The sequence below is a fragment of the Coregonus clupeaformis genome, chromosome 18, assembly GCF_020615455.1.
Source record: "Coregonus clupeaformis isolate EN_2021a chromosome 18, ASM2061545v1, whole genome shotgun sequence".
NCBI lineage: Eukaryota > Metazoa > Chordata > Actinopteri > Salmoniformes > Salmonidae > Coregonus > Coregonus clupeaformis.
The window spans coordinates 32,424,062-32,445,246 of record NC_059209.1 but is presented as its reverse complement, the minus strand read 5'-3'; the positions used below and the strand labels follow the sequence as shown (position 1 = coordinate 32,445,246).

General features: G+C 46.0%; 1 protein-coding gene across 1 annotated transcript; it reads left to right on the top strand.

Annotated features, from left to right (window-relative positions):
• Positions 1-784: 784 nt before the first annotated feature.
• Positions 785-21,088, top strand: LOC121583084 (adipocyte enhancer-binding protein 1). Its single transcript, XM_041899299.2, has 23 exons — positions 785-1,037; positions 6,367-6,585; positions 7,140-7,187; positions 7,342-7,728; positions 8,912-8,995; positions 9,809-9,890; positions 10,888-10,916; positions 12,446-12,520; positions 12,733-12,842; positions 13,261-13,403; positions 13,489-13,573; positions 13,823-13,967; positions 14,054-14,145; positions 14,355-14,478; positions 14,577-14,773; positions 15,073-15,249; positions 15,442-15,614; positions 15,772-16,251; positions 16,367-16,497; positions 18,250-18,389; positions 18,481-18,580; positions 19,668-19,834; positions 19,936-21,088. Exons 1-23 carry the CDS (start codon positions 785-787, stop codon positions 20,305-20,307), a joined length of 3,813 nt encoding a protein of 1,270 aa, XP_041755233.2. The 3' UTR covers positions 20,308-21,088.
• The last annotated feature ends 97 nt before the right edge of the window (positions 21,089-21,185 follow it).

Genomic DNA, 21,185 nt, shown 5'->3' with positions numbered 1-21,185 from the left:
GAGGTGGAATATGTTATTCTGTTCCTTGTTGTTTTCATTTGCTTTGAACTAAGTCCACTCCATGAGTCCACAGATGTTGTGGGGTTCACATTCTGTCCTCCCCCACCCTCTTTCCACTATTTTCCCCTCCCCCTCTCCTCTTCTGGAATCCAGTGTCCTGGGAGCCTTTCCATTCCTGCCTTTCTGTGGCAGTCTGCAGAGGGAAGAGCAGGCAGTGGAGGAAGAACTGGAAGAAGCACTCTGCTACAGGACTAAGCTCTATTTTCACCTCTATAGAGCCAACCTGGATTCTTCCTTCCCTCTCCTGGCTTCTCCAGTGAACTGCTCTGCTCAATCTGTAATGAGATCTCCTTTTGATTACTATACCCATTCCAACTCGTCAGCCAGGTGAAGGGAATTCTCTCTCGTTCTCCCTCAGCCATTGTTTTTGGGCTGCCCTCCCTCCCTCCCTCCCTGCTTTGAGTGAGTCTGGGTCTGGCTTTGGCTTGCAGTACGCATGGTGCTCCAGAATATTCCTCACTAGAGTGAAGGTGTGGAACACCAGAGTAGAATACTGAGACAGAACAGTGAGGTGTTTTGGTGAGGTAGAATTATTTAGTAGAATACTGATTTAGAACACTGAGGTAGAATTTCTGAGTAACGTTCTGAGCTGGAACTTTTAGCAAGAACTTTGGAATTCTGAAGTAGTATACTGTGGTGGAATACTTGATTGGAACACTGAGCTGGAAGTATTTTGTGGAACATTGAGGTAGAATTCTGAGGCAGGTACTGTAGAGTAGGGAGGATGGGGGGTCATACTGCAGTGGTGTGTTCGGTTCTGCTGGCCCTATGCGGTGTGCTACTGCTCAGAGGAGGGGAGAGCGCAGGAGGCATAGTCTCTATAGGCCAGGCTGTGGAGAAGAGATGGATGGACGGAGGAATGGAGGCCCTACATGGAGAGGAGTCCCAGGATGAGCCGGCTAAAGAAGAGGAGCTCACAGAAACACAAAGGCAGACTGGCAAGGCAAAGAGAGCCACAGAGGAAGAAGCCGTACCAGGTAAGAACAAAGCCAACGTACCTATTATAATACATGTTACTAAGTGTAGAGATAGGACCCACTGGTAGGTCCCAATTGAGTTGTGGCTAGAAACATGGATGGTTTTATCTACTTGGTGGGTCTCAAGAAAAAAACTGTTTTGGAAACAATTACACCAGTGTTCTTATATCTTAGTCCTGGAGACTCACAGGGTGTGCAGGCCTTTGTTCCAGCCCAGCAATAACACACCTTATCAACTAATGATCAAACCATTAATAGTAAAATCATCTACATCGTCTGGTTGTTGGGCTGGAACAGATGCCTCCTTCCAGGAGCAGGACTGGAGAACATGATGTTACATCGTCAGACAGGGGACAGGGCACATAGGACAGGGGATAAGGCACAGGAGACAGGGCAGGTGGAGGAGGAAGATGAATGGAGAGCGTTGGTTTGGAAAGAAGCCGTCGGTTTCCTGAATTACCCAGGCACTGTTCAGTCACTATGACCTGTCCAACAGTACACACACACACACATACACCACACACACCACTCTCACCTGTTTGTCTCCAGCTCACAAAATCAAATCACATTTTATTTGTCACATGCGCCGAATACAACAAGTGTACACTTAACCATGAAATGCTTACTTACGAGCCCATTCCCAACAATGCAGTTAAAAAGTAAGACAATTAGCAAATAGATAAAAATAAAATAGTAACACAATAAAATAACAATAACAAGGCTATATACAAGGAGTACCGGTACCGAGTCAGTGTACTGGGGTACGAGGTAGTTGGGATGATTTATTGAGGTAATATGTAGGTTTGGTTAGGTGATTGATTGATTGAAGTATTATGTACATGTAGGTAGGGGTGAAAAGCAGAAAGTCCGGGTAGCCCTTTGATTAACTGTTCAGCTTTGGGGTAGAAGCTTTTCAGGAGCATTTTGGTCCCAGACATGGCGCTCTGGTACCACTTGCCGTGCAGTAACAGAGAGAACAGACTGTACTTGGGTGGTTGGAGTCTTTGACTATTTATAGGGCCTTCCTCTGACACCGCCTGGTATAGAGGTCCTGGATGACAGGGAGCTCGACCCCAGTGATGTACTGGGCCGTACGCACTACCCTCTGTAACGCCAATACCAAGCAGTGATGCAGCCAGTCAAGATGCTCTCAATACATTTTAGTCATTTAGCAGACGCTCTTATCCAGAGCGACTTACAGGAGCAATTAGGGTTAAGTGCCTTGCTCAAGGGCACATCAACATAATTTTCACCTAGTCGGCTCGGGGATTAGAACCAGCGACCTTTCGGTTACTGGCACAACGCTCTTAACCACTAAGCTACCTGCCGCCCGGTGCAGCTGTATATCTTTTAGAGGATCTGAGGGCTCATGACAAATCTTTGCCGTGCCCTCTTCACGACTGCTGGTGTGTTTGGACCATGATAGGACCTTAGTGATGTGGACACCGAAGAACTTGAAGCTCTTGACCATCTCCACTACAGCCCTGTCGATGTGAATGGGGGCGTGTTCGGCCCTTCGTTTCCTGTAGTCCACGATCAGCTTCTTCGTCTTAATGAAGTTGAGGGAGAGGTTGTTATCCTGGCACCACACTGCCAGGTCTCTGACCTCCTCCCTATAGGCTGTCTCATTGTCATCGGTGATCAGGCCTACCACCGTCGTGTCGTCGGCAAACTTAATGATGGTGTTGGAGTCGTGCTTGGTGACGCAGTCGTGGGTGAACAGGGAGTACAGGAGGGGGCTAAGCACGCATCTCTGAGGGGCCGCTGTGTTGAGGGTCAGCGTGGCAGAGTTGTTTTTGCCTACTTTCACCACGTCCATCTGAAAGTCCAGGATCCAATTGCAGAGGGAGGTGTTTAATCCCAGGTTCCTTAGCTTAGTGATGATCTTGGAGGGCACTATGGTGTTGAACGCTGAGCTGTAGTCAATGAACACCATTCTCACGTAGGTGTTCCTTTTGTCTTTCGTCATACCCATCTGGACCATTTCTCTTGGCCTAGACCAGAGCAGAGTAGAGCAGAGCAAAGTATACCTGGGACTGAGACTGGGACTGGGACTGAGACTGGGGAAGATTCAGTCTGCTGCTGCAGTAACAGACCTGGCTGAGACTGGGACTAGGACTGAGACTGGGACTGGGACTGGGACTGGGACTGAGACTGGGGAAGATTCAGTCTGCTGCTGCAGTAACAGACCTGGCTGAGACTGGGACTAGGACTGAGACTGGGACTGGGACTGGGACTGGGACTGGGACTGGGACTGAGACTGGGGAAGATTCAGTCTGCTGCTGCAGTAACAGACCTGGCTGAGACTGGGACTAGGACTGAGACTGGGACTGGGACTGGGACTGGGACTGGGACTGAGACTGGGGAAGATTCAGTCTGCTGCTGCAGTAACAGACCTGGCTGGGCTCTGAGCTGAGCATCTTGCAGACAGATTTGTATATTCAACTTTAATTTTCCACTGACTGTGCTGTAATCATGGGTGAACAGTGACCACAGAACCCCGCTCTACAGTGGAAGGAATCACGCTCTGAGACAGAGATGATGATGAAGTGCTAATTATAAAGTACATTTGTTTCCGAGTTTCACAGCTTAAAATCGAGTAAACTTCAGCACACACACCTGTTAGTTGAATCAGTCCCATTTCCAAATTGGGTTGCACTAAAACCTTGTATTTCCATGGTCATTTAGTTAGTAGGTACTGTGTAACTACACTGAACAAAAATATAAACACAACAAGCAACAATTTCTAAGATTTTACTGAGTTACAGTTCATATAAGGAAATCAGTCAGTTGAAATAAATTCCTTAGGCCCTAATCTAAGGATTTCACATGACTGGGAATACACAGGGCTAGCCCGCTCATTAGGCAGATTTAGGCGGCTGCCTATGGTGGCAGATTGACGAGGGCTGCATTTTCTGAGCTAAACTGACCAAGATGCACCTCCAACAACACATGAAACCTCACATAATTCTGCCCAAAAACAATGTGAATTTCTCTCAAACAGTGGCATTTGGGCTTTTTAGGTGATCGCTGATGCCGCCCTGTGATAAGCAGTTCCCACTTTGTGAAAGGCAGGGGCACAAAATGTTTTGATTGTCTATTCTCAGCGCGCCTCTCTGTTGGAGAGAAGCATCGCTGCGGCGCTCTACCAACGTTCCGTCCAAAAGATTATCTAACATAAATCATGTAGCAGATAAAACATGAGCCATTAACAATAATTAAAACAAAATGTCAATAAAACTGTAGGCTATTACACCACTTTTTATTATTACCCCATATCAGTGACAAATGAGTGAATGGACATGGTAGGCTACACACCAGTAAGCACGGACCGACGTCAACGTCTACTGGATGTCTTTTTTTGGTTCTGTCCGGACTGGACGTCTTTTTTTGGTGCAGTCTGGACCGGCCTTGAGTTCCATGTCCATGGACGTTGGTTTTTAGTCTGGTCCGGACCGAATCTGAACCAATCGTAGACGTCTATGTTTGGTTCAGATTTTGTCTGGTCTAGACCAGCCTTGATTTGGCCCAAACATAGACGTCTATAAATTAAGTCTTTTCAACTTTCATTCAGAACCGAAAATTAACCTGATTTCAACGTCTGGAAAATACGTATTTTTAGGCAATTTTTTGGTCTCGCCAAGGGCGGCGGAATGGCCAGGACCGGCCCTGGGAATTCAGATAAAAGGTAGGGGCGTGGATCAGAAAACCAGTCAGTATCTGTTCTGACCACCATTTGCCTCATGTAGCACGACACATCTCCTTCGCATAGAGTTGATCAGGCTGTTGATTGTGGCCTGTGGAATGTTGTCCCACTCCTCTTCAATGGTTGTGTGAAGTTGCTGGATATTGGCGAACACTGGAACGCGCTTTCGTACACGTCGATCTTGTGCATACCAAACATGCTCAATGGGTGACATGTCTGGTGAGTATGCAGGCCATGGAAGAACTGACATACTTTTCCAGCGTACCAGTGGCCATCGAAGGTGAGTATTTGCCAACTGAAGTCGGTTACGATGCCGAACTGCAGTCAGGTCAAGACCTTGGCACAGATGAGCTTCCCTGACACCGTTTCTGACAGTTTGTGTAGAAATTATTTGGTTGTGCATACCCACAGTTTCATCAGCTGTCTGGGTGGCTGGTCTCAGACCATCCCGCAGGTGAAGAAGACAGATGTGGAGGTCCTGGGCTGGCATGGTTACACGAGGTCTGTGGTTGGACACTGCCAAATTCTCGAAAACAACGTTGGAGGCGGCTTATAGTAGAGAAATGAACATTCAAGTCTCTGGGAACAGCTCTGGTGGACATTCCTGCAGTCAGCATGCCAATTGCACGCTCTCAAAACTTGAGACATCTGTGGCATTGTGCTGTGTGAAAAAACGGCACATTTTAGAGTGGCCTTTTAATCAAATCAAATGTATTGGTCACATACACATGGTTAGCAGATGTTATTGCGAGTGTAGCGAAATGCTTGTGCTTCTAGTTCCGACAGTGCAGCAATATCTAGCAAGTAATATCTAACAGTTCCACAACAAATACCTAATACACACAAATCTAAGTAAAGGAATGGAATAAGAATATATAAATATATGGATGAGCAATGTCATTGTCAGAGTGGCATAGGCTAAGATGCAATAGATAGTATAGAATACAGTATATACATATGAGATGGGTAATGCAAGATATGTAAACATTATTAAAGATAGAATAGAATACAGTATATACATATGAGATGGGTAATGCTATATAAACATTAAAGTGGGATTATTAAAGTGACTAGTGTTCCATTTATTAAAGTGGCTTTCTTCTGCACAGGACACCGTCATCTCCCATCCGCCACACACAGCCTGTCTGCCAGACGTTAGCTCAGTTGTGCCCCCTGCTAGTGATGCTGTCTGGCAGACAGCCCCCTTCCTGTTATACACCTGTCTGGACCGGGCGCGCTCTCTCTCTCTCTCTTCTCTCTCTCTCTCTCTCTCTCTCTCTCTATCTCTCTCTCTCTCTCTCTCGGAATCTCTCTCTCGCAATCTCTCTCGCAATCTCTCTCGCAATCTCTCTCGCAATCTCTCTCTCTCTCTCTCTCTCTCTCTCTCAATAGCAGAAAGTTGGTGTTGATTTATAGCCATTGTTTCAATGCCATATTGTCCTATCAATTTTAACATTTTCATTACATTTACAATTGATTCATTTAGCAGACGCTCTCGTCCAGAGCGACTTACAGTTAGTGAGGCCTATAGGAGTGGTAGATGCTGTAAGGCCTCATATTGCGCCCTCGGGTTAACATGATCAAGTTTATTCCCTTTCCATTGCTCCGTCGTCTATCTACAAGCCCGGGTCAGGAGAGCCCCAGAGGAGGATGGCAAAGGGAAGAAAAAGAAGGGCAAGAAGGACAAGAAGAACAAGGAGTCTAAAGCAGCCAAAAAGCCGAAGGAGAAGGGAGGCCGCCGCGGCAAAGACAAGGAGCCACGGACAGAAGCACCAACAACTCCACCACCGACCACTACCACACTACCACCGACCACTACCACAGAGGTGTACACAGAACCAGGTAATTTAGTTACACACCACTCTAGTTAAAGGTCCAATACAGACGTTTTCATCTCAGTATCAAATCATTTCTGGGTAACAATTAAGTACCTTACTGTGATTGTTTTCAATTAAAATGGTCACAAAGAAACAAAAACAGCTTCTTAGCAAAGAGCAATTTCTCAAGCAATAATTTTGCTAGGACTGCCTGGGAGTGTTCTGAGTGGGGAGGGGAAACTGACAATTAGGTGTTATTGGCAGAGAGGTTTGGAACTCTTATTGGTTTATTAACTAATTGGCAGGCCAAAACTCCATCCAACCTAAACAGGCTGATATTTCAGGCAGTGTTTTTAAACAGCTCTTACGCTAAAAGTAAATCGTAATTTTCACAATTTCACAGTATTATTCCAACCTCATAGTGTGTAAATACTGTATATATAAAACACAGGAAAATCACATTTTTGACCGTACCGGTTCTTTAAGACAGACTAGAATTGGTAAATTAGATATGAAATGCTTTGTATTGTGTGATTCGCTAAGTTGTTTGTAAGACTGTGCTCTCTGTTCCCTCTGAAGCTCCCACAGAACCTGACCCATACCCAGACTTTCCCTATTCAGACAGCGGTGAGTGCAGATGTTATCACATAATTTCTCTGAAGCTGGTGCCTCAGTGTTCTAATACCAATCAAAATGTTGATCTTATTTTTACCATTGAAAAGTATATGGATTTTCTCCACAATAATAATGTTACATCTACTGACCCATGTTCCTCTGATAGAGGATGAGTACTGGAACCCTGATGATGATAAGCCAGCCACCCCAGAGACCGACTCAGAGGACGAGTACTGGAACCCTGATGATGATAAGCCAGCCACCCCAGAGACCGACTCAGAGGACGAGTACTGGAACCCTGATGATGATAAGCCAGCCACCCCAGAGACCGACTCAGAGGACGAGTACTGGAACCCTGATGATGATAAGCCAGCCACCCCAGAGACCGACTCAGAGGACGACTACTGGAAAGGAAAGGAGGAGGAGCCTGCAGGCCCAGTGGTCGACCCAGAAGATGACTATTGGAATGGAGAGGACCCGACGGCCACACCCCCCACTCTTGTGGTGGATGGAGAGGTGGACACGGGAGATGAAGACTACTGGGACGCTAAATGTATGTTTCACCCTCAGTTTCCTAAAATAACTGACTGAATGACTGACTGACTGAATGGATGGATGAATGAATGGGACAAAGAAATCAACACCTGTAAAATGTAATTTTGAAATAACTTTAATAGTCATTTCCAAGTAGTTAGTAAAGTATTTTACATACTAGCTATTAGTTTATATGTTTATAACAGCACACGCTGAACAATTTGGCCTTGTGCATTTCTTCTCCAGCTCCTCTCTATATCAAACCCAAAAATTATGATATTTGCCACCTGGAGTCTTTAACCCAGGGTTTCCCAAACTCGGTCCTCGGGACCCCAAGGGGCGCACGTTTTGGTTTTTGCCCCAGCACTACACAGCTGATTAAAAGAATAAACTAATCATCCAGCTTTGATAATTTGAATCGGCTGTGTAGTATTAGGGCAAAAAACTAAACGTGCGCCCCTTGGAGTCCAGAGGACCGAGTTTGAGAAATGCTGCTTTAACCAATGAGTCAGGTTTTCCACCTCATATGATGGAAAGATAATCTCATGTGAAGGTCTGTCAGTGACATTCATAGCAAAGCTCAGCTCATCTGTACTTTGTGTGATAGCTACAACAGGTTTTCATTACGTTACTGTGTCCATATTTCCACTACTGTTTTACTCTACCATTTCTCCATATTTCCACTCCTACAGTATCTTACTCTCCAGTACCCCTCTATTTCGCTCCATTATCACTCCATCATCTCTCTCCGTTCTCATCCTCTAATTTCTCTTCTTCCTCTCTACTCGTACTTCTTCATCCGTCTCCTTCCTTCCTCACTCTCATCTTCCTCTTTTAACTCACTCTCATCTTCCTCTTTTAACTCACTCTCTTCAATCTTGCTCTCTCATTCTCTCATTCTCTCACTCTTTCACTCTCTCATTCTCTCACTCTTTCACTGTCTCATTCTTTAATTCTCTCACTCTTTCACTCTCTCATTCTCTCTCACTCTCATTCTCTCACTCTTTCATTCTCTCATTCTGTCTCATTCTCTCATTCTCTCTCATTCTCTCACTCTGTAATTCTCTCACACTCAGTCTCTCACTCTCATTCTCTCAATATCTCACTCTCTCAATCTCTTACTCTCTCATTCTCGTATTCTCTCATTATCTCATTCTCTCTCAATCTCTAACTCTCTCACTCTCTCCGTTCTCCAATAACAGACGAGGTGCCCGAGAATCTTCCTTTCCCTGACGGTAAAGAGGTCGTCCCCACAGAGAAAGATGACTGGAGCTACGCTGTCACAGGTAACTTACATAATTAAATCAATCAATGAATCAATCAATACATAAATTGATCTCACTCAAGCGGTCAGTCAGTCATTCACAGAAATTTGACCATCACTGTATTGGAAGATTACTGTATTACTGTATTATCAAGGCCTTTAGTTAAATAGCTGTAGCTTCAGAGAACTTTGGAAAGCATACATAAAACCAAAGAGAGTCTCTCTGTGATGTTGTTTAGTCAAAAGAGAATAGTACTACCTGACAGGTTTCTGTGGTTTTGCCAGGGCAGTTATGTCCCACTGGGCACAGACATCAGTTCAATGTCTAGTGGTCCTCTGTAGCTCAGCTGGTAGAGCACAGTGCTTGTAACGCCAGGGTAGTGGGTTCGATCCCCGGGACCACCCATACACAAAAATGTATGCACACATGACTGTAAGTCGCTTTGGATAAAAGTGTCTTCTAAATGGCATATTTATATTATAGTTTGGATTTACATTTGAATGAGTTGTCAACTAACGTTAATTCAATGTGAAATCAATAAAACATTTAATCATGTCATTGTATTTATAGTAGGTTAAAAGTTGGGTGAAAAAAAAGACAAACATTCTAAAAATGTCTTTATGTTGATGACTTTTTGCAAATCCAATCAGTTTTCCATGTTGATTCAACGTCATCACATATAATTTTTTTGTTGAAATGACGTGGAAACAACATTGATTCAACCAGTTTGTGCCCAGTGGGGTGGTACTGCTGAATCAATGCAGAAACAATGTGCTACCCAGGCTACAGTATACTAAGACTATTCTAACGTTGTGTTTTCTCCGTCTGATACAGAGGACTCTGTTACACCGCCACCCACCTATGTAAGCCCATGGTACGAGGAGTACGACTACGGATATAGTGGTGGACAGAGTATGTACACATGTACGCATGCACACACGCACGCACACACAATGAACTGTAACATTAACCGTAGGCCTTGGCCAAATCTCCAATATAAATATGTTTTTCATTTCAATGGGACCCTGCGGTGAATTCAAGATTAGATAGACACAATAAAGAATTGGACCTTTACCACAGAGTCAAAGTAATGGGCCTACACTCTCTCATTCCCCACAAGAATGAACAAGAGAAGTGTATAATTGTCAGACTGTTTCAATTACATGGTCTGTTATTTTCTTCATAAGTTTGGGTTTAGCAATACTTTGCCAGCTGATGTTACAAACTGCCAAATAATAAGACCAAGTAACGGAATATAAAAACAGTCAGGACAAGAGATTATTAAACCCTTCTTCAAACACTATCATGTTTATGGTTATGTGGCAAACATGAAGAAAAAGTTCAAGAATGCTTTGTGTACACATATTATGATTGATTATCTGTCAGATAGAATAGGGAATCATGACAGCTGTTTGTTATTCTATCTGCAACGTTTTGAATGTTTCACATCACCCCACTGAATATACCCCACAGTATTTACTGTTACGTGTAACGGGGATGTTAGGTAAATGGATTCACCCTCGTCCTGAGTGGCGCAGTGGTCTAAGGCACTGCATCGCAGTGCTAGCTGTGCCACTAGAGATCCTGGTTTGTATCCAGGCTCTGTCGTAGCCGGCCGCGACCGGGAGACGCATGGGGCGGTGCACAATTGGTCCAGGGTAGGGGAGGGAATGGCCGGCAGGGATGTAGCTCAGTTGGTAGAGCATGGCGTTTGCAACGCCAGGGTTGTGGGTTCGATTCCCACGGGGGGCCAGTATGAAAAATAATGTATGCACTCACTAACTGTAAGTCGCTCTGGATAAGAGCATCTGCTAAATGACTAAAAATGTAAATGTAATTCATCCATTAAAGTTTTTCACTCCTTTGTTTACCACAGCGAAAAAACAGGAGGAGGAGGAGGAGAGAGAGAGACAAAGGAAAGAAAAGGAGAGAGAGGATAGAGGTATGACGCACAGCATGTTTTCATTATCATCTGAATGACTGTGATCTGTCTGTCTGTCTGTCTGTCTGTCTGTCTGTCTGTCCGTCCGTCCGTCTATCCTAGGCTTCACATCATACAGTAATATTTGACATGACATTTATATTTTGGTAATTTAGCCGTAAGCCAAAAATATTTTTGGTAATTCTTATGCAGAGCGACTAACAATCAGTGCATTCAATTAAGGTAGGTAAAACAACCACACATTGCAACAAGTAATACTTAGTAACACTGCAATGCCAAACATTGTACTGTCAAAGCTCCCATCAGATGAACATATGACCCACAGATAGAACATGTCATGTTACTCACAGATTCATGTACTGGAGATTTATCAGTCCCACGTGGTTCACGGTTCCACTAAAAGCCCAATAGAAAGAAAACACAGATGTTAGTCTCTGCCTGGGCTTCACTTGCTAAGATTTGCAGACAAGGGACAAAAGTTTATTCTCTCCAGAACAGGACAAATCTCAACCGTAGAAATGTGTTGTAAAGGAAGTTAGGAAAGGAAGGCCTGGGGTAGAGTGATAACTTGTACTGTTGCATGGGATAACTTTTTGAATTATTTATGAGCTGGAGTGGAGCAGAGAAAGACGGAGAGATGGGGCAACCAAGAGAGGTTACAGGACTAAAAGGAACGATGGAGGAAAAGAGAAGAAAAAAAGATAAGGGATAGAAACAGAGGAGCATATTAGAGAGGTGAGGGAGAAAGGGAGAGATGAAGATCTGAACATTCAGGATGAGAACCAACAGCTGTTGCCACATGTTCCGGTCTCTTTCTGTACCTCCTGCACTGTGACGAGGTTAGAACCATAGAACTGTATAATCAGAATGTGGAACATTGTCTATGTGGGATATCCGTTGTGTGGGATTAACCAGTCAAGGGATGACAGATATACTGCGTTTTCAGTGTGGGATAATCTTTAGGGATCCTTGAGGTTAAAAGTAAGGTTAACAAAGTGTCTGTGATCAAAATCACTCAACTGAAACAGTCATAAAACAGGTGTGTGCAAGCGTGTACAGTGTGTCTGTCGGTCTCTCTGTGTCTGCCTGTCTGTCTGTCTGTCTGCCTCCTTAGGGAATATGCTGCGGCCTGTCTTAGATTTACTGAATGAAAGAAAAATCATGTGAATTTAATCAGCACATTCCTGGATTTGGAGAGATAGAAAGGAACCCAGAGGCATGTAGGTCCTCTGAGGCATAAGTGCATTTGGCCACACACATATGCAGGCATACACAGGCACATTTTCATTTTAGTTATTTAGTAGACGCTCTTATCCAGAGAGACTTACAGGAGCAATTACAGTTAAGTGCCTTGCTCAAGGGCACATTGGCAGATGTTTCACGTAGTCGGCTCGGGATTCGAAAAAGCAACCTTTCAGTTACTGGCCCAATACTCTTAACGCACCCACACACCCACACACACAAACACACACACACAATCGATTACTGGAATGGTATGTTAGTGATTAACTATGGGTGCTCTTTAACAGAGAGAGCTCAGCAGAGGAGGGAGGAGGAAGATAGGGAAAAAGCCAAGAGACCACCTGTATTCAAAGAGCCCAAAAGTAAGTCAACTACTACCATCCAATTAAAAGAAATTACTTTATAATCTCCATGTCATCTTCATATTCACAATCTTTGTAATCTGATTAGTATAATACTTCAATTTATTTGAGATAATCGTTTTCCAGAAACTATTAGCATACCTTGTGTTTTCCAGTGTGGTTATTAATGTTTGTGAAGTGTGTGTGACTGAGATGTTTTCCCCTGGTGGCAGAGTGTCCTCCACTGGGTATGGAGTCTCACAGGATAGAATCAGACCAGCTGCTGGCCTCCTCCATGTCTCACTACCGCTATAGCCAGGGCAGGGCACGACTCAACATGCAGGTCACCCTCATCCTCAAACTGTAACCTTAACCCATACACACTTACATTAAGCCTCACACATGAACCCTAACCCTAAGGGTAACCCTTCACACATTCACCCTAACCCTAAGGGTAACTCTTCACACATTCACCCTAACCCTAAGGGTAACCCCTCACACATTCACCCTAACCCTAAAGGTAACTCTTCACACATTCACCCTAACCCTAAGGGTAACCACTCACACATTCACCCTAACCCTAAGGGTAACCCCTCACACATTCACCCTAACCCTAAGGGTAACCCCTCACACATTCACCCTAACCCTAAGGGTAACCCCTCACACATTCACCCTAACCCTAAAGGTAACTCTTCACACATTAACCCTAACCCTAAGGGTAAACCCTCATCCCCTAATCTCCAAAACTGTATGGTTTCCAGGCTTCGGAGGATGAGGAAGAGGACATGCGTGGTGGGGCGTGGTGTCCTAACCAAGAGGACAAGATTCACTGGTTTGAGATCGACGCTCGCAGAGCAACAGAGTTTACTGGAATCATAACACAAGGACGAGACTCACGCAATGAGTAAGACACACACGTAAGCGCATGTTTTATCTTCATAGATTTAATAAAATGGTGACAAAACTTTGTGTGTGTCTTTGTGTTCCAGGAGTGACTTTGTGACATCATACTATGTGCAATTCAGTAATGACAGCAGAGAATGGACAACCATGAATGACGGTTACTCTGACTGGGTGAGTCTGTTAGCCTCACAGCTACACTGTTTCAAATTATGCTTTGCTCCCAGGGTTCACTCTAATCCTCTCTTTATGGGGCGCAAATGTTTACTGTGTCTGGCCATTAAGTCCTATATTTGTCTCTCTCTCTCTCTCTCTCCCCCCATCTCTTTACCTCTTACCTCCTCTCTCTCTCTTCTCCTATCTCTCTCTTGCTCTCTCTCTTCCTCTCGCTCTCTCGCTCTCTTCTCCTCTCTCTCTCTCCAGTTGTTCTTTGGTAACTCTGATAAGGACACCCCAGTGCTGAATCAGTTAGCTGAGCCCATACTAGCTCGCTACATCAGAGTCATCCCTAAGAGCTGGAACGGCAGTTGCTGTATGAGGCTAGAGGTGCTGGGATGCCCACTGCCTGGTGAGTCACACACACACACAAACACACTCACAAAAAAAACTCACACAAACACACTCACACAAACACACTCACATATGTCTCCTCAGACCCCACCAGTGCTTACCAAAGGCTGCAGAATGAGGTGACTCCAGTCCAGTACCTGGACTTCAGACATCACAACTACTCAGATATGGTCACGGTGAGATGGAACACTCCCAGTTAAGGTCATGAGTACCACCTGCATGAACTGGATTCAGGTCTAATGTGACAAATGACTTCAACACTGTCTTGACACTTTGATGATTGGTTAAAATCAGATGTGTTTGGCTGTAACAAAGTCCTGCACAGACTGTAGGTCTCCAGAACCAGGGTTGGTGACCTCTGCTTTCCACTATGTCTCTACTATAGCTGATGAAGTCTGTGTCTGAGGAGTGTCCCAACATCACCAGTATGTACAGCCTGGGCCGCAGCTCCAATGGACTAGACATCGTGGCCATGGTGATATCAGGCAACCCCACAGAACACGAGATAGGTGGGAGTAAACAGATACTGTGTCTTTCACAGAAAGCTCTGTACTTGTGTCCTCTTTAGCATGGAAAGACTATGACGATCTGTGTTTTTCCCCCTTAGGTGAGCCAGAGTTCCGCTACACGGCTGGTCTCCATGGAAACGAGGCGACAGGGCGGGAGATGGTTCTTCTTCTGATGCAGTACCTTTGTAAGGAGTACAAAGACGGCAACCCCAGAGTGCGCCGCCTGGTGGAGGGAATACGTACCCACCTGGTGCCCTCGCTGAATCCTGACGGACAGGAGAAGGCCCTCACAGCGGTTAGTACTGGGCATTATACAGCGAAATACCACCTGTACCTCCTTACTCTTCCAGTGTGCAAATGTCTTCTTCTTTAAAGAAAAATAAAGTTAGGTGCCAGATAGTTTCTGATTTCGCCAACTTGCTGTCGTTGTAGGCAAATATTGTTGCATGCAGGAACAGTCTGGCACCCATCTTTATTTTTCTTAAGAGAAGATATTTGAAACAAGACAAGACACATTCAAGCAAATCCTAAGACGTTCTGTAAGGACATTCTGTAGGGTTCTCTCCATAACATTGTGTCCCGTTGCCACCACAGGGTTCAGAGCTGAGTGGTTGGACCACAGGCCACTGGACGGAGGACGGCCATGACATCTTCCACAACTTCCCTGACCTGAACAGTGTTCTGTGGGAGGCAGAGGACAAGGGTATGGTGCCCAAACTGACCCCCAATCATCATGTCAAGATCCCTGCAGACACAGTGGGGGACGACAAGGTGTGTGAAGGGAGGGAGGGGATTGGGGGAGGGTGGGAGGGAAGGAAGGAGGGTATGAAGACAGGAGAGGAGGGAGAAAAAGGAAGAAAATACATGTAGATGGTGCGAAGAGCAGAGACTGTACAAGCAAGTCCTCTTTCTCTGTCTATCACCTCAACATGACAGCTGCTGTTTGTTCTTCTTGTCCTGCAGATAGCTGTGGAGACTCAAGCCATCATCTCGTGGATGGAGAGCCACCCGTTCGTACTGGGGGCCAACTTCCAGGGAGGGGAGAGGGTAGTGGCCTACCCCTATGACAATCACCGCCTAACCAAGACCGCCAGCGCCAGCGAGAGAGACAGGGCACACAGCCGCAAGAAGAGACAGTACGAGGCGCTTACCCTCTCTTTTCCTCCCTCTCTTTTCTTCCTCTCTCCCTCTCTTTTTCTCTCTCTCTCTCTCTCTTCCTGCACTCTTGCTCTTTTTGGCAGAGCAATAATGAAACCAAATAAACAATCAACTAAATCTAAATCATTCTTCTAGGTACGAGGACGAGTATGACAGAGGGACAGATTGGGATAGGGGCTACGACCGTGAGGAGCCAGAGGAAGATGATAGGAACAGGGGACACCAGGAGCCAGAAGAGGACCGGTGGAACAGGGGACACCAGGAGCCAGAAGAGGACCGGTGGAACAGGAGATACCAGCAGCCAGAAGAGGACCGGTGGAACAGGGGACACCAGGAGCCAGAAGAGGACCGGTGGAACAGGGGATACCAGCAGCCAGAAGAGGACCGGCGGAACAGGGGATACCAGCAGCCGGAAGAGGACCGGTGGAACAGGGGATACCAGCAGCCGGAAGAGGACCAGTGGAACAGGGGATACCAGGAGCCAGAGGAGGAGTGGAGGGGGCATGGCTATGGTCACAGGGAAGAGGAAGAGGAGGATGACAGAGGGAGGGGGGAACATCAGGACGCAGAGCCTGAGGATGAACCCAGGGCCACGGCAGACGCCTCCTTTTTCAGGTGTGTAGCCTGAAGTTAACCACAGGTCAAGAATCAGATTACCCTAACTTGAATCCCAAAACATCTGACTGTGAGTGTGTGTGTGTGTGTGTTTGTGTGTGTGTGTGGCCATCAGGTGGTTGGCCATCTCCTACGCCTCCACTCACCTGTCGATGACATACACTTCCCACGGCTCCTGTCACGGCGATGACATCACTGGCGGCGTCGGAATCATCAACCGCGCCAAGTGGAAGCCCGTCACAGGAAGTGAGGACACAGTCAAACCGACAACATCCCATTTAATTAAATCAAATCAAATTGTATTGGTCACATACACGTGTTTAGCAGATGTTATTGCGGGTGTAGCGAAATGCTTGTGCTTCTAGCTCCAACAGTGCAGTAATATCTAACAATTTCACAACATATACCCAATATACACAAATCTGAGTAAGGAATGGAATTAAGAATATATATGGACTAAGATACAGTAGAATAGTATAGAACACAGTATATACATATGAGATGAGTAATACAAGATATGTAAACATTATTAAAGTGGCTAGTGTTCCATTTATTAAAGTGGCCAGTGATTTCTAGTTTATGTCTATAGGCAGCAGCCTCTAATGTGCTAGTGATGGCTATTTAACAGTCTGATGGCCTTGAGATAGAAGCTGTTTTTCAGTCTCTCTTTGATGCACCTGTACTGACCTCGCCTTCTGGATGATAGTGGGGTGAACAGGCAGTGGCTCGGGTGGTTGATGTCCTTTATGATATTTTTGGCCGGGTAATTTGCCCCCGGTAATGCGTTGGGCAGACTGCACCACCCTCTGGAGAGCCCTGCGGTTGCGGGCGGTGCAGTTGCCGTACCAGGCGGTGATACAGCCCAACAGGATGCTCTCAATTGTGCATCTGAAAAAGGTTGTGAGGGTTTTAGGTGCCAAGCAAAATTTATTCAGCCTCCTGAGGTTGAAGAGGCTCAGTTCCACCTTCTTCACCACGCTGTCTGTATGGGTGGACCATTTCAGTTTGTCAGTGATGTGTACGCCAAGGAACCTTAAGCTTTCCACCTTCTCCACTGCAGTCCCGTCGATGTGGATAGGGGGGTGCTCCCTCTGCTGTTTCCTGAAGTCCACGATCATCTCCTTTGTTTTGTTGATGTTGAGTGAGAGGTTATTTTCCTGGCACCACATTCCCAGAGCCCTCACCTCCTCTCGTCATTGTTGGTAATCAAGCCTACTACTGTTATGTCGTCTGCAAACTTGATGATTGTGTTGGAGGCGTGCTTGGCCACGCAGTCATGGGTAAACAGGGAGTACAGGAGGGGGCTGAGTATGCACCCTTGTGGGGCCCCAGTGTTGAGGATCAGCGAAGTGGAGGTGTTTCCTACCTTCACCACCTGGGGGCGGCCCATCAGGAAGTCCAGGACCCAGTTGCACAGGGCGGGGTTCAGACCCAGGACCTCGAGCTTAATGATGAGCTTGGAGGGTACTATGGTGTTGAATGCTGAGCTATAGTCAATGAACAGCATTCTTACATAGGTAATCCTCTTGTCCAGATGGGATAGGGCAGAGTGATGGCGATTGCATCGTCTGTGGATCTATTGGGGCGGTAAGCAAATTGAAGTGGGTCTAGGGTGGCAGGTAAGGTAGAGGTGATATGATCCTTGACTAGTCTCTCAAAGCACTTCATGATGACAGAGGTGAGTGCTACGGGGCGATAGTCATTTAGTTCAGTGACCTTTGCTTTCTTGGGTACAGGGAGCAATTTGTTATGATAGTCGACATTAGTCGACATTACATTCAGTAGTTCAACTGTGTAATGAAACAGTCAGTCATCAGAGTAAAGTACCCACTTTTGAGGATAACGCCACTCTCTGGTGGCCAATAATTTGCATTGCAGACTGTCATTACCTTTCTCTGTCTTTCCCTCATCCCTTTCTCCTTCCATCCCTCTTTCCATCCCTCCCTCCACTTCCTCCCTTCCTATCTCTCCCTCCCCCCTGTCCTCCTCCGTCCTCAGGTATGAATGACTTCAGCTACCTGCACACTAACTGTCTGGAGCTGTCAGTGTTCCTGGGCTGTGATAAGTTCCCCCATCAGAGTGAGCTGGTCATCGAGTGGGAGAAGAACAGAGAGGCTATGCTCACCTTCATGGAGCAGGTAATCACACACACACACCAACGCACAATTTACCAAACACACCCAGTCATGGAGTGGCTGTATAGTGACCCCTGATTTTCACCTTTCCTAGGTGCATCGTGGGATCAGGGGCGTGGTGAAAGACAAAGAGGGGAACCCCATCGCTAATGCCACAGTGTCTGTAGAGGGGGTCAACCATGATGTCACTACAGGTGGGTACAGTGTCTGTAGAGGGGGTCAACCATGATGTCACTACAAGTGGGTACAGTGTCTATAGAGGGGTCAACCATGATGTCACTACAGGTGGGTACAGTGTCTGTAAAGGGGGTCAACCATGATGTCACTTCAGGTGGGTACAGTGTCTGTAGAGGGGGTCAACCATGATGTCACTACAGGTGGGTACAGTGTCTGTAAAGGGGGTCAACCATGATGTCACTACAGGTGGGTACACTGTCTGCAGAGGGGGTCAACCATGATGTCACTACAGGTGGGTACAGTGTCTGTAGAGGGGGTCAACCATGATGTCACTACAGGTGGGTACAGTGTCTATAGAGGGGTCAACCATGATGTCACTACAGGTGGGTACAGTGTCTGTAAAGGGGGTCAACCATGATGTCACTACAGGTGGGTACAGTGTCTGCAGAGGGGGTCAACCATGATGTCACTACAGGTGGGTACAGTGTCTGTAGAGGGGGTCAACCATGATGTCACTACAGGTGGGTACAGTGTCTGTAGAGGGGGTCAACCATGATGTCACTACAGGTGGGTACAGTGTCTGTAGAGGGGGTCAACCATGATGTCACTACAGGTGGGTACAGTGTCTGTAGAGGGGGTCAACCATGATGTCACTACAGGTGGGTACAGTGTCTTTAGAGGGGGTCAACCATGATGTCACTACAGGTGGGTACAGTGTCTGTAGAGGGGGTCAACCATGATGTCACTACAGGTGGGTACAGTGTCTGCAGAGGGGGTCAACCATGTCACTACAGGTGGGTACAGTGTCTGTAGAGGGGGTCAACCATGATGTCACTACAGGTGGGTACAGTGTCTGTAGAGGGGGTCAACCATGAGGTCACTACAGCTGGCTGCATGTCAGCCATGCACCATACTGCCCTCTGCATGACCGCTCAACAAATCAGTGTTGCCATTTTGGCAGATTCATGAAACTTCAGGTGATAAGAGCACTGTTGGTAACAGCCTGCTGTCCCTCCCCCCCTGAACAAACCAACAGTACTCCAGGAGCCTGCTATCCTCATTGAGTGTGCGGTCTAACCCATCTCCTCTCTTCTCCCTCCACAGCTGTAACAGGGGACTACTGGCGCTTGTTGAACCCAGGTGAGTACCGTGTGACAGTGCGGGCAGAAGGCTTCACCCCCCTGACCAAGCTGTGTGTGGTGGGTTACGAGCCAGGGGCAACTACCTGCAGCTTTAACCTGGCCAAGTCCAACTGGGACCGCATCAAACAGGTGGGTACTGTTATTGCTACACCTACAATTATAATAAGGTTACCTATTAGCCCTTTGAGAGCCAATAAGGCATTATATAAATGCTATTTATTCATCACCAGATCATGGCCCTGCACGGCAACAAGCCCATCCGCCTTCTCAGCCACGGCGGAACACGACGGAACACAGCCTCGAACGGTAACAGCCGTGTGTTGCATAACAACGGCGCTGCCGCCATTGATCCTGAGAAGAGTCGCATGCGCCAGCAAAAGCAGAGGCTCGCCCGCCTCCGTCGTCTACGACAGCAGAAACTGATGAGATCGACAACGACTTTGCCCCCGACAACCACGCCGGTTCCCACGACAACAGAGGCGGAGCCCACCACTGCCTGGTACGACTCGTGGCTCATAGGAGAGGGGCAAACATCAGCGCCAGAAGGTTTCACAGACTCCATCTTGGATTACAACTACGAGTACAAGATCGACGATTACTAAGCGTAACACCAAGGTCTTGTTCCAGTACATTTACAATACATCCTTCCTCTCCACTTCCTTAAAGTAATCAAGGTAGGGAGGGAAGAAGTATACATTTTAAAGTATTTTGAACAGGACCAATTTGTCATAGGTCTAGCCCAGACTGTTAACTCAATTCCTGGACAATTAAGTGACCCCTTGAAAATCTGAATGGACTGGATATGCTTAAAATCCAATAACTCTGGTAGGATAGATTGACTCTCCCACTCCTATATTACAGAACCCTTCCATTCTTTCAGATCTACAAAAGGGCCACATGAAGTGTTCAGGTATATTTACAAAAAGGAACAATGATGTTGAATACAGAAACAGTCAGTCAGTGTTCTGTATAACTGCTCGAGTAGGTCTTTTGATACGAAGTTTAACACAAATGAAAATGTCAGTACTGATATCTGGGAAAGCCTGTTGACACCAATTCAATTTGAAGCTTTCCTAGAGAATGTACTTCAGAGATCATGTAGATGTGCTGGTTGGAAATTAAACTTGTTTTTACCACCACCTCCGCCCCTGAAGAGTCAAAACAAAGAATGAAAGTTTCTCTTTTTCTTATAAAAGTGTGGATTTATTTACATTATTTTCACCCATGACAGCAAAACCATAATATCGACAGATGTTAAATGTTAACTTTACAAAATGTTAGTTGAAGGTTGAGCGAGAAATCAAGAGAGATTTTCTGAAATGTTCCTCATTACTTAGCTGAGGAAAGTTATTTTTTCAATGAATAAAGGCTCATTTACGTACAGCATGTGTTTAGTTTTTCTTCATGTCATCGTCTACCATACTAAAATGGAAACCATGTGTTGACAAATACAGGAGTATGGGCACCGGCACAGAAACAA